This window comes from Ornithorhynchus anatinus, chromosome 14 (genome assembly GCF_004115215.2).
Source record: "Ornithorhynchus anatinus isolate Pmale09 chromosome 14, mOrnAna1.pri.v4, whole genome shotgun sequence".
Classification (NCBI taxonomy): Eukaryota; Metazoa; Chordata; class Mammalia; order Monotremata; family Ornithorhynchidae; genus Ornithorhynchus; species Ornithorhynchus anatinus.
In genome coordinates, this window is record NC_041741.1 from 36,762,328 (window position 1) to 36,776,105 (window position 13,778).

A 13,778-nucleotide genomic window follows, 5' to 3' on the forward strand; every position below is an offset into this window, starting at 1 on the left:
TGGGACAACCCGATTACCCTGTATCTACCCTAGCGCTTAGAACAGTGCTCTGCACATAGTAAGCGCTTAACAAATACCAACATTATTAGTAAGCGTTTAACAAAGAGCACCATTATTATTATTTAGCCTTTAAGCCCGTCAAAGGGCAGGGACTGTCTCTGTTACCGATTTGTCCATTCCAAGCGCTTAGTACAGTGCTCTGCACATAGGAAGCGCTTAACAAATACCAACATTATTAGTAAACGTTTAACAAAGAGCACCATTATTATTATTTAGACTGTAAGCCCATCAAAGGACAGGGACTGTCTAACTGTGGCCGATTTGTCCATTCCAAGCGCTTACTACAGTGCTCTGCACATAGTAAGCACTTAACAAATACCAACATTATCAGTAAGCGCTTAACAGAGCACCATTATTATTATTTAGACTGTAAGCCCGTCCAAGGGCAGGGACTATGTCTATCTGTTATCGATTTGTACAATCCAAGTGCTTAGTACAGTGCCCTGCACATAGTAAGTGAGCCCTGTGTGGGACAACCTGATTGCCTTGGATCTACCCCAGCGCTTAGAACAGTGTTTGGCACATAGTAAGCGCTTAACAAATACCATCATTATTACTATTATAGTAAGCGCTCAATAAATACGAATGAATGAATGAATGAATGAATGATTCCCTGCCGAGCAGGTCAGAGGTCAGGGACTGGGGCGCGTGCGCAGTGGGATCACCTTGCGCAAAGGCGGGGAGGGGGGGGCGGGCTCTAGAACGTGGTGGCGTCACGGCCCCGCGCGCCAATGGGGGCCCGGCGGAGGCGGTGACGTCAGGCTGACGCGGGGCTGAAGGGCAGAGACATTAGGGCCGGGAGGACGTTCGGCCTCTGTGAGCGGCAGCCTGCGCGCGGGGAAGGTCGCCTCGCCGCCATCTTAGAGGGTGAGGGGGGCCCCGGCCCGGCCCGGCCCGGCTGCCGTGTGCGGGTGGGGAGGGAGGGTGGTCCGCCAGGGCCCCGGCGCGGGTGGCCGCGAGCCTCGGGGGCCGGCGGTGACCTCCTCCCTCACCGCCGGCCCCTCTGTCGTGTCGCCCTCCCCCTCCCCCCCTCAGGAGGATGTTCTCGTCGGTGGCGCACCTGGCGCGCGCCAACCCCTTCAACGCGCCGCACCTGCAGCTGGTGCGCGAGGACGGGCCCCGCCGCCGCCCACGCGCCCTCGCCGCCGCCGCCGCCGAAGGTGAGGGGGCCCCGGCCGCGCGCGCGCGCGCGCGCCCCCGCCAGGCCCGGGCCCGCGCTGGAGGACGGGGAAGGACACGGGGCGGAGCCGCCGCCGCCGCCGCCGCTCACGGTGACCTCGAGCCCCTCAAGGACCCCGCGGGGAGGAGGAGGGGCAGCCCCCCCCCCCCATCGCCGCATCCTCCCTTAGTCATAGTATTGAGCGCTCACTATGTGCAGAGCACTGCACTAAGCGCTCGGAATGGACGAATCGGTGACACACTTCTGCTTAGTCGTTGGGGATCTATTTCCTATTGAAATCCCCTTTTCCCTCTGCTCCTTCGCCTCAGCTAAGCCCCCTTTCCCCCTGCTCCTCCCCCACTCCTCGGCACTGGGCTTGTTTGCATCTGTTTTTATTACCCTGTTCATTTTGTTAAGGACGAGTCCATCCCCTTGATTCTATTTATCGCAATGATGTCTTGTTTTTGGCCGTCTGTCTCCCCCCATTAGACTGCGAGCCCGTCAGGGGGCAGGGATTCATTCAGTCAATAGTATTTATCGAGCGCTTACTATTCGTTCAGGAGTATTTATTGAGCGCTTACTATGTGCAGAGCACTGCGCTAAGCGCTCGGAATGGACGAATCTGTGACAGAGACAGTGTCTGCCCTTTGCTTAGTCGTTGGGATCTATTTCCTACTGAAATCCCCTTTTCCCTCTGCTCCATCCCCTCAACGTAGCCCCCTTTCCCTCTGCTCCTTCCCCATCCCTCAGCACTGGGCTCATTTGCATCTACTTTTAATCACCGTATTTTGTTAATGTCGGAGTCCATCCCCTTGATTCTGTTTATCGCAATGATGTCTTGTTTTTGGCCGTCTGTCCCCCCCCCCCATTAGACTGCGAGCCCGTCAGGGGGCAGGGATTCATTCAGTCAATAGTATTTATCGAGCGCTTACTATTCATTCAATAGTATTTATTGAGCACTTACTATGTGCAGAGCACTGGACTTAAGCGCTTGGAAAGGACAAATCGGCAACAGATAAAGATAGTCCCTGCCCAATGACGGGCTTACAGTCTAATCGGGGGAGACAGACAGGAACAATAGCAATAAATAGAATCAAGGGGATGTACATCTCATTAAAACAATAGCAATAAATAGAATCAAGGGATGGTCTCTAGGTGTGACCGAATTGTCCATTCCAAGCGCTTAGTACAGTGCTGTGCACATAGTAAGGGCTCAATCAATACTGTTGAATGATAATGTTGGTATTTGTTAAGCGCATACTCTGTGAAGAACACTGTACTAAGCGCTGGGGGAGATACAGGGTCATCAGGTTGTCTCACGTGAGGCTCACATCTTCATCCCCATTTTCCAGATGAGGTAACTGAAGCCCAGAGAAGTGACTTGCCCACAGTCACACAACTGATAAGTGGAAGGGCCGAGATTCGAAGCCCTGACCTCTGACTTCCCAGCCCAGGCTCTTTCCACAAAGCCAAGCTGCTTCCCGAATTGGGAATTCCCTGATTCCCAAATGAATGAAATCCCCAAACTCTGTTTTTTGGGTTGTTTTTTCCCCCATCCTTCCATCCCAAAATCGAAGATCCCGTGCCTTTCTCCACCATTGCCCCCCTCCGCCCCCTCCTTTTTGAGGTTAAAGTTGAGGACCGGGGTCAAGGCCATAGGACGGATGTGAGGCAGAGAGGCCGGGCCTGTTGGGCAGGGGTGGCCTCCATCTGTGGCCCAATTGTATATTCCAAGCACTTAGTATGGCGCTCTGCACATAGTAACCACTTATAATAATAATAATGATGTTAGTATTTGTTAAGCACTTACTATGTGCAGAGCACTGTTCTAAGCGCTAGGGGAGATACAGGGTCCTCAGGTTGTCCCATGTGAGGCTCACAATCTTCATCCCCCATTTTACAGATGTGGTCACTGGGGCACAGAGAAGCTGACAAGTGGCGAGCTGGGATTCAAACCCATGACCTCTGACTCCCAAGCCCGGACTCTTTCCATGAACCATGAATGAATGGATTCTAAGGGCCAAGTACAGTCAGAGGTCGTGGGTTCTATTCCCGGCTCTGCCACTGGTCTGCGGTGACCTTGGGTAGGTCACTTCCCCTCTCTGGGCCTCAGTTACCTCATCTGTAAAATGGGGATCGAGACTGTGAGCCCCACATGGGACCCGGGACTGTGTCCAACCTAATGTGCTGTATCTACCCCAGGGCTTAATACAGTGCTTGGCACGTAGTAAGCACTTCACAAATACCACACTTACAAGTGCTTTGCACAGAGTAAGCGCCCAGTAAATATGATTGAATAGGGAAGAGGAGAGGCTCTTTTCCCAATTAGTAAGGTGGTAGACGACTGAGCCCCATAGCACCCTTCCAGTGAGGTCGAAGGAGCAAGCAGCAGAGTTATTGATCCTGTAGGTCGTCATCCCATTTAGGTTGGGGGTGGAAATGTGGAAGGGAAGGCCAATTTTACACAGCGTATGGTTTGTAGACGAACCATAGGAACCAGTACATTCCTAAGGCCTGAAAAGTCAATCGATCGTACTTATTGAGCGTTTACTGTGTGCAGAGCACTGTGGTAAGTGTTTAGGGGAGTATAATAAGCAATAAACAGACATTTCCTGCCAACGATGAGCTTAGAGGCTAGAGGAGTACAGTAAAGTACCCTATGTTACTAAGCACTGGGGGAGATACAGTCCCTGTAGGCAACAAACTAGGAAAAACTTGCTTGACTTTTTTTAAAACTATCTGCATTCTTTTTTTTCTTCTCCCCCTAGCTCATTGATTTGGGAATCTGTAGGACGGATTCTTCTGGATGGTTTTAAATTAGGGGGTGAAGTCAGGCTCCAAATTCCTATACCAAAGGCTTATTTTAGCAAGTAATAATTGCAAAGGCAGTGTTATAACTAAATGATCAGATTCTTATTAAAATGTCACCTAATCTTTATCCTTTAGAAGAAAATTCAAGAGCTGTACTTGTTGCTTCAAACTGAAGGGAAGTGAAATGTCTTGCCTCCTAGTTTCAGTCGGCAGTTAAATGCAGGAGGGGCTCTGGAATGACACATGGAACGGTGGACAGAAGCTAGTGTTTTTCAGCAGGGGTTAATCCCCATTTGTTTTCAGCTTCCAGTAGCTTAAATGTTAATAACTGATGAAGACAAAATGTACTTCTTTTTAACTAAGCAGAAGAATATAGCTGTGAATGTGGATCTGGCAGATTCTTTATCCTCTGTGGCCTTGGTGGAATTATTAGCTGTGGTACTACACATACAGCACTGGTGCCCCTAGATCTGGTTAAATGCAGGATGCAGGTTGGTTTTGCATGTTACAATGAACATATTCGCGAAGCATGGATACTGGTGTGCTAAATGTATGTATGAACTAACAGGTTGTGAAAACCTATGACCAACAGATAAACCGTTTTCCTATAACGTATGATGTCTTTCATTAAAAAGCATGGCGTGTCTTGTTTTTGCTACAGAATACAGTTGTGAATATGGCTCATTGAAGTATTATGCACTCTGTGGCTTTGGTGGGGTCCTAAGTTGTGGTCTGACACACACTGCTGTCGTACCTCTGGATTTAGTGAAATGCCGCATGCAGGTTTGTATTTTGAAAAGACAGAGTTTTGGAGTAAGATTTGGAGTATCTTAATGTGTTGACTCAACATGCTTTCAAAGTCAGGAGGAGAAGAAAACTAAAAGAGTTCTAGGTATCTTGACTGGATATTAGTTATTGTAAAGGGAAAATACCAAAGCATATTGTCAAGTAAGCTTTGAGTGACCTTTGTGCGGGTGACTTCCTTTCCGGCTGCCCTTTGCCTTAATCAAGAGAACTGAATTCTGACCCTTAGTCCTACCTAGGTGTGTGTTCCTCCCTGCCCACCATCTTGTCTAGAGTAGGATTAATAGCCAGGTGATAACCAGATAAGAAATCAGTCGCCAACTGTGGATAGGTTGTCCAACAACCCTTTTAGAGTAGTGGGCTTCCTTAAAGCCCTGAGGAGCTGCAAGAGTAAGTGTTCTAGAAGTATGTAAATCTAAAGGAAAGCTAACCCCCTTCATTACAGAGATGCTTTTCTGGGTCTCATTTCATCTTTGTCTTGGGTCCCCTTACTGTGGTTGCCTTTTCTGCATAGTAAGGCATTTTAGATCATTTTTTATTTAAAAGCATCTATCCTGAAGGCAAAATAATGAATTATGAAAAGCGTATTTGTCTCAAACAGGATTAGAAGTCCACTTACCTCTAAGAAAGGACGGAGAGGCCAGCAGTATGGAGCTAAGAGCACTTGTTAGAGAATCAGGTTCCGCAAGCTAAAGAGACTTTTTAATAACCTTGATTTCTTTATTAGATCAGGAGTTTTAGTGTTGAAGATGCACCATTTTAAGCAGTGAATCCAATTTGAGTGCCCGAACTTGACCAGTGGTGGTAAAGGTGTTAGTTGTAAAAGTCAAATTTAATAAACTAAGAGTAACTGGTCGCATTTAATAATGGCTGTAATTGGGAGCAGTTTATGACTGTGGTGTGATTGCCCAGCAGCTTGAAGTGCCAACTGCTTGGTGTGTTTACTAAAATGTACTTAGTAGTGCTGGGCTAACTGCGTAACGCTCAGCCATTAATCCCACGTTAGCAAACCACTAGAAAACTGAGGGGACAGAAATGTGGGTGGCCTGAGGGAACCAAGCATCCAAGCTTGAGTTCATTACCAGTAAAAAGGAAAACCGCTTTGGACTTGGTGTCTCGCGTATGTACGGTTAAAGTCGCTGTTTAAAAAAAATCCGATTTTGATTTTATGTGTGTTCTCTGAAGGTGGACCCCCAGAAGTACAAAGGCATCTTTAATGGATTTTCAGTCACACTGAAGGAGGATGGAGTTCGTGGATTGGCCAAAGGATGGGCTCCAACTTTCATCGGCTACTCCATGCAGGGGCTCTGCAAGTTTGGTTTTTATGAAGTCTTCAAAGTTCTTTATAGCAACATTCTTGGAGAGGTAACTCATTGTAGGTTAATTTCCTTTTGAAATTTGAAACGTTGACACCGAAATACAGCTTAAAAGTGATCCTTAAGGCCAAAGTTTCCTCTTCTTTCCCTTCTGTTTTTCACTCCTCCTTTTTATATTTCAGGAGAATACTTACCTCTGGCGTACATCACTTTACTTGGCTTCCTCCGCCAGTGCTGAATTCTTTGCAGATATAGCGTTGGCTCCAATGGAAGCTGCTAAGGTTCGAATTCAGACCCAGCCGGGCTATGCTAACACTCTGAGGGAAGCTGCTCCCAAAATGTTCAAAGAAGAAGGCCTATGGGCGTAAGTAATCATCTGGGACTTGCAATTTTAAAAGCCTGTAGGTTTTTATGACATCAGCCTCTCCAGATCTGCCAGCAAACCAACTGGACTGAACTGAGGGGGATTATTCTTCTGTCGTGGTGGTCTCATTTTTCTGTACTGTGCCTGTGTGGGCTTTGTTGAAGAGCAAAACTGAACAGAAATCCCTTAACTCCAAGTCAATCTCTAGTGGTGTGACCTTGATTATTTCAGTAATGGACGTGGGGGTGAGGCCTTGTTTGAAAGGCCTCCTTAGCCGACCCTACCAGAATTAAGAAGATAACATGCTTCCTTAGATCCACCTTTGTGGTTGCCCACCTTGAACTGAGTTCCGCCAGTTAAACTCTTTGTTTCTGGTAGTTCCAGTCAAGAGGCATCCGGCAACTTCTTTGGTTGTACAGTCAAAGGTGCTTGAGTCATTGGCATGTAAGAGAAATATACCTGCATGTTAGTCATACGTTCTGATTGCAAGTGACAGCAGCATTGCGTGTCATTTCTCACGATCAGAGCCTGACTGGTGTGTGGACACTTCAGGTAAAACTCGGGGCCCCTAACTCTTTTAGAACGTTATTTTAAGTTAACCGCTTGGACTTTTTTTAGATTCTACAAGGGGGTTGCTCCTCTATGGATGAGGCAGATACCATACACAATGATGAAATTTGCTTGTTTTGAACGTACCGTTGAAGCTCTCTACAAGTACGTGGTTCCTAAACCCCGAAGTGAATGTTCGAAGGCAGAGCAACTGGTTGTAACATTTGTGGCTGGATATATAGGTAAGATTGGTTGGAACGTTAAACCTATTTTCTGAACTTATCCCTTAGGCTATCGCTTGTTAAAATATTCCAGGAACTCGACCGTCCGTATTTGCATCCTGCATAGAACGAGGCAGCAGTTTTTGATCAGTCTTACAAAACCCAAACCCACTTCTTGGAGCTAATTTATTTTAAAATTAGATCTTACCAATGTGCATGGAGAACTAGCCCCCTCTCCCCTTTACTGGCAGGAGTTATTGTCTTGAGTGACTTCAGATGAGAAGCTATGAATGGCTCATTGACAGTTGGCTTGTTTTTTTTGGGGTTTTTTTAAGCTGGTGTGTTCTGTGCCATTGTATCTCACCCGGCGGATTCTGTGGTATCCGTGTTGAACAAAGAAAAGGGCAGTTCTGCCTCTCAAGTTCTCCAGAGACTTGGATTCAAAGGTAGGGAACCCTTTCAAAAAAAGTTCTTGGGTATGAAACAACCAGTTGTATTTATTGCGTGCTTACTGTGTGCAGAGCACTGTAGTAAGCACTTGGGAGAGTACAAAATGTTAGACACGCTGCCTGTTACCTCTAGATTGTATTTTGCACTTCTCACTCTTGTCATGTTTCATTGCTCTTTCCTGGGTCCACCAGGTGTTTGGAAGGGATTGTTTGCCCGTATCATCATGATTGGTACCCTAACTGCACTACAGTGGTTCATCTACGATTCAGTGAAGGTCTACTTCAGACTTCCGCGTCCCCCTCCACCTGAGATGCCCGAATCTCTGAAGAAGAAGCTTGGACTGACCCAGTAGACAGATCGAGATAAACTATGGACTGAATCTGCTTGCTGATCAGTGTTGAGCAAAGTACTTAAGTAAAAGAAACTTTTATATATTTGAAAATGTAGGCAATTAAGTCTGTTCCTGATGTGATTAATGGTTGTGCCCTTGGCAGGTGTGAGGGCTTCTAAATCGTAACTGTTGCAATAAACAAACTATTCACGATTCCCGGCTGGTGATTGGATATCTTCACTTGACTTAAATTTGCAATCCGGAAGACACAATTTAAATACTTAGCCAGAGAGAGCTCACTAAGGGAATTGTAAGGGGCCTGACTAATTGTACCAAAGGGTAAAGGTAATTTCCCTGCATGCTGAAATAGTTTATAATCCTTATGTTGGACTCTGCTCCTATTCTTAACTAATCAAGTGAACCAACAGTGCTGCCTTTTACCTTCCATTTCTCCTTTCAGTCTGAAAATGGAAATCCTTGCTCCATTTTGAACCCAAGCCTTGCAAAAAAAAAAGTTATGATTTTGTGTAGAAAAGGGCCAGATTACATTTGAAAGTAGATGATCGCAGGAGGGATGGGTTAAAAGCAGATGGGTCTGTCAAAGCTTTTTTTAATGATTTAGTCCTACTAAACACCTTTGAGTGAAATTGAAGGAGATGTCCTTGAATGTGGAATTTTTTTCTGTTTGAGTCATAATAGTTCAGGTAAAAACTTGTCTGAACATGAAGTGGATTATAGGATTCAGTGGGAATCTAGTCTAGCCTGTGGATTTCAGGCCTAGAGGAAGATCAATATTTCAGGTGCTTGCGGTGGAGCTAGTTGACATTCCTGCCTTCAAGGAGTTTATCATCTAAGAAGGTAGATAATTGTGGTAGGTTAAGTGTTATGTGCCAAACATTATACTAAGCATTGGGAAAGATACAAGATAATCTTCCTTTCCAAGCTGCAGTTGGGCTGGAAATGAATCCACTTGAACCTTTTAAGGCTCCAGGGGTTGAGTGGCAATAAGAACTAGCAACTCTATTGTATGTCCTAGACAAAACATAGTATGGCTTAACCTTCTGTACAGATGTACTTCTTAGTGGGAAGGTATATGGTAATAATAACTGGTATAAAGTGCTTACTATGTGGCAGGCTCTATACCAAGTGCTGGAGTAGATAAGGAAAGGGGGTTGGACAATCTTATTCCCCATTTTACAGATGAGGGAACTGAGGCTCAGAAGTGACTTGTCCAGGGTCACAGCGGACACGAGGTGGAGCCAGGATTAGAACCTAGGTCCCTGATCTATCCATTAGCCACACTGCTTCTTTATAGTAACAGTCTACAATAATCTCTAGTAGTCTGTACGGTGTTCTTTATGGTTGTATCTTGGTCCCACATTGTACTTCCTTAGAACTCAGTTTGGGAGAATATGGTATTAAATGCTTACTGTGTGTCAAACACTTGTGAGTCCTGGGCTAGGCTTTGTCCTGCAGGGGGTTGACAATCTAGGAGGGAGAACAGGCATTTAATCCCCATTTTACAGTTGAGGACATTGAGGCAAAGAGAAGTGAAGGGACTTGCCCAAGGTCACACAGAGAGCAATTGGGAAAGCTGGGATTAGAACCAGGGCTTGTGACTCCCAGGCCCATGCTTCGCCTAAATGGCGAACTTGGCCTGTTCCTTCTAGAAATAAATATCATTTCAGGTGCTTCCAGTGGAGCTATTTGACATTCCTGCCTTCAAGGAGTTTATCATCTAAGAAGGTAGATAATTGTGGTATATGTTAAATGTTATGTGCCAAACATTATACTAAGCATTGGGAGAGATACAAGATCATCAGGTTTTTCATGGGGCTCACAGTGTAGGAGGGAGAATAGATATTAAATACCTGTGTTATAAATGTGGGCATGGAGAAGTTGAGACTTGCTTGAGGTCACACCCCAGTCAAGTGGCAGAGCAAGAATTATATACTACAATAATTTGCAGGCAAGCATAAGGGGATAATGTAGGTGAGTGCTTGGTCCTCATTTTTCTTTCAAAAGCCTCCTGACTTAAATGTAGGGAATCAATCAGTAGTATTGAGTATTTACATACTAAGTGGCTAGGAGAGTACAAAGCAACAGAATTAGCAGGCATATTCCCTGCCCACAATAAGCTTAATAGCAGAGTTTCTGCAGCTGAGAGCTTTAAAATGTATTTGGTAGAACTTGCACCCCATACTTTATGGGCCTCTTGTGACTCAGTTACTTGGCACAGAATCGCTTTAGTTTGAATGTAAAATTCAGTTGGATTTTTCATTCTACCTTTTTTTAAATGACTTAGTCATGGGTGTTTAACAATTATGGTATTTGTTAAGCACTTGTCAGGCACTGTACTAAGCGCTGGTACAGATCCCAGCAAATCGAGTTGGATACAGTCTCAATCCCATTTTACGGATGAAGTAACAGACAGAAATAAAATTACTTGCCCAAGGCCACACGGCAGGCAAGTGGCAGAGCTGGAATTAGAACCCATGACCTTCCCAGGCCTGTGCTGTAACCACTAGGTCATGTGCTTATCAAATAAAATTTTACAGGTAGTCTTCATAGCCAACAGTTGTTTGGCATATACACGAGTATTTGGCTCAAACTTGCTGTTACAGCAAGCATTATTCCTTCATATATACATTTTATGAGCATGATTACCAGGATTACCAGGTCCTATCAGTTCATGGGATAATCAGCTTTAAAGCTATAAAACTTTAAAGCTTTATAATACTTATATTTGCTTCTCAGAACTGTAGGCTTAGCTTTAAGCCCTCCGGTAGCACTTAAAAATGGTTAAACTATGGACTTTTAAGATGTACTCACTGGTCATTTGCACTTTTAGATCCTCACCTCTCTCTGGGTCTATTAATTAAAAATACATTAATGTCCTAATGTGCAGTGAAGCAGAGCTCGGCTTCTGATATTAACGGTACTATCATGAGGCAGACGTGCCCTACTGAACCCTGAACGAAAATGCTGGCAAGACTCAAGATACCCCACCAAAATTACAACCCAGTTATATAGCTGCACTATTTGCTGACGTCCACGTATGTACGACCTGTACCCCATCAGCCTCCTTTCTGACCTCCCAACCTCCTGTCTCTCTCCACTTCAGTCCATACCTTCACTTTGCTGCCAGGATTATCTTTCTACAGAAGCGCTCTGGGCATGTCACCGCCGCTCCTCCAAAATCTTCAGTGGTTACCTATCAACCTCCCTATCAAACAAATACTCCTCACTATTGTCCTCAAAGCTCTCCATCACACCTTGCCCCTTCTTACCTCACCTCCCCCTTCTCTCCTACAGCCCAGCCCACACACTCTGCTCCTCTGGTGCTAACCTCACTGTGCCTCCATCTCACCTGTCCTGTCGTCAACCCCAGGCCCTCATCCTACCTCTGGCCTGGAACGCCCTCCTCAAATCTGCCCAACAATCACTCTTCCCCCCCACTTGAAAGCCCTACTGAAGGCTCACCTCCTCCCCAGAGGCCTTCCCAGACTAAGCCCCCTTTTCCTCAGCTCCCCCTCTCTTCCGTGTCACCTCAACTCGCTCCCTTTGCCCTTCCCCAACCCCCGCCCATAGCATATATATACATATATATATATATATATACATATATGTATAATGTTGGTATTTGCTAAGTGCTTACTATGTGCAGAGCACTGTTCCAAGCGCTGGGGTATACAAGGTAATCAGGTTGTCCCACATGAGGCTCACAGTCTTAATCCCCATTTTACAGATGAGGTAACAGGCACAGAGAAGTTAAGTGACTTGCCCACAGTCACACAGCTGACAAGTGGCAGAGCCGGAATTCGAACCCATGACTTCTGACTCCCAAGCCCGTGCTCTTTCCAGTGAGTCACGCTGCTCACATTATATAATGTGTATATAATTCTCTTTATTTATATTGCTGCCTGTTTACTTGTTTGGTTGTCTATCTCCCCCCTTCTAGACCATAAACCTGGTGTGGGTGGGGATTGTCTCGATTGCTGAATTGTACTTTCCAAGTGCTTAGTACAGTGCTCTGCACATAGTAAGTGTTCAAAAAATATGATTGAGTGAATGAATGAATCTGTGCTGATAAGCCCATTCCCCTCAGCTGAGTCAATTCCACATGTCTTCCCCCGAGCCGTGCCTTGCTCTATCTTCCCCATTCCACACGTCCTCCACTCCCTCACCCTGAATTGGGTGTCTACATGCCCGACCCTGAAGCCGCAAGGTCCAGTGGATAGAGATTGGCCTGGGTTTTAATCCCAGCTCTGCCAGTTGTCTGCTGTGGTGACCTTGGACGAGTGACTTTACTTCTCTGGGCCTCAGTTTCCTCTAATGGGGATTAAGACTGAGCCCTGTATGGGAAAGGGACCGGGTCCAACCTGGTTATCTTGTATCTACCCCTACACTTAGTATAGTGCTGGCGTATAGTAAGCACTTAAATGCCATAAAAAACTCACAACCCACTGACCCCTACTCCACTCTCTTTTTCATTACTCTGGCTTCAATCCATTGAGAAGAAAGTTTCCAAATACTTCCTTTAGGTTGTATCCAAATTGTGTAGTGAAAACCTTCTATAGCAAAAATTGCTTTTTAAGGCCCCTGTATGAAGTCTTGCACAAATGCCACCCTGAGCAATCTGTACGCTATTGGACACACTATATATAGTATTTGTTTACCTTGCAAATGCCAGTCAAGGTACTGAGGACAGTCAAAATGGTTGGAAGCTGACAGTCACGGTGCAGTGGATAGAGCATGGGCTTGGGAGTAAGGTCACGCGTCCTAATCCCGACTCCACCACTTATCTGCTGCATGACCTTGGGCAAGTCACTTACCTTCTCTGTGTCTGTCACCTCTGCAAAATGGGGATTGAGACTGTGAGCCTCATGCAGGAGAGGGACTGTGTCCAACCCAATTTGCTTTTATCCACCCCCAGCGCTTAGTACAGTGACTGGCACATAGTATTTAACAAATACCATAATCATTTGTATTATCATTATGAATAGCTAGTATAAAAAAGAATATGTGAAAGTATGCTAAACATGCCTTGTGCGCTCCCCTTTCATCCAACTTCCAGCAGGTATGGAATTCCCTAGAATCCCCATCAAGGCCACAGGAGGGTTATCAATGAGGCTGCAGAGGTTGAAAAAGCCTGAAATGCAGATTGTCAATCAGGTGAACATACTGACCGTGGGGACTAATATGGCAGTAGATCCAGCTGTCACTCCAGCACCAGGGACGGTTGACGTCGTATCGTAAGACCCTTACTGGGGCTCGTGGGGTGGTCTTCGAACTATAACTAGTGCTATCTGGTTCCAGAATCGTTATACCTCTAAAGAAAAATCCATTCATGTTGGATCGGTACTTAGCACCGGGTTTACCCTGAAAAGATCAGTGTGACATCAACTTTACTACCAAAACATTTTGTATAAAAAACACTGTGGCCCCATACAGATCTGTCCGATATGGATTTGTGTCTTCCTCCCGCACAGAGGTTAGTAGGTTTTAGGTCTTTGATTATGCATAGCTGTAGCTGAGCCTAATATAGCTAAGGAAAGACCAAGAGGACCACACACTTAATTCAGACTACCGTTCTTTCTGCCACGGAAAGAGGAAGAGAGTGGCTAGCACTGCTGGAAAAATTTGGACTCCTGCTTATAAATAAGGCTTTGTGCTTCAATTTAATAATCTAAATCACACAAAAAAACCTCCA

General features: G+C 45.6%; 1 protein-coding gene and 1 non-coding gene across 4 annotated transcripts; both read left to right on the plus strand.

Moving 5' to 3' along the window:
* Positions 1–822: 822 nt before the first annotated feature.
* Positions 823–8,280, plus strand: SLC25A3 (solute carrier family 25 member 3). 3 transcript variants are annotated; one of them, XM_029079200.2, is made up of 8 exons: positions 823–927; positions 1,096–1,220; positions 4,397–4,521; positions 6,020–6,199; positions 6,333–6,514; positions 7,133–7,305; positions 7,620–7,730; positions 7,926–8,086. In XM_029079200.2, exons 2-8 carry the CDS (start codon positions 1,100–1,102, stop codon positions 8,084–8,086), a joined length of 1,053 nt encoding a protein of 350 aa, XP_028935033.1. In that variant the 5' UTR covers positions 823–927; positions 1,096–1,099. The 3 variants fall into 3 exon arrangements, with proteins under 3 accessions (XP_028935033.1, XP_028935034.1, XP_039770017.1); XM_029079201.2 differs by lacking the exon at positions 4,397–4,521 and adding an exon at positions 4,692–4,813 and having other exon boundaries at positions 824–927; XM_039914083.1 differs by lacking the exon at positions 823–927 and having other exon boundaries at positions 1,100–1,220; positions 7,926–8,280.
* Positions 6,814–7,062, plus strand: LOC114816823. Its single transcript, XR_003764630.1, has one exon. It is a non-coding gene; the product is annotated as a small nucleolar RNA SNORA53 (small nucleolar RNA).
* Positions 8,281–13,778: the final 5,498 nt, after the last annotated feature.

Coding starts and splice junctions, on each gene's coding strand:
- SLC25A3 (XM_029079200.2), top strand. CDS start 1,100: ATGTTCTCGTCGGTGGCGCACCTGGCGCGCGCCAACCCCTTCAACGCG. Junction 4,522..6,019: donor TGGTTAAATGCAGGATGCAG/GTTGGTTTTGCA, acceptor TGTTCTCTGAAG/GTGGACCCCCAGAAGTACAA. Junction 6,200..6,332: donor ATAGCAACATTCTTGGAGAG/GTAACTCATTGT, acceptor TTTATATTTCAG/GAGAATACTTACCTCTGGCG.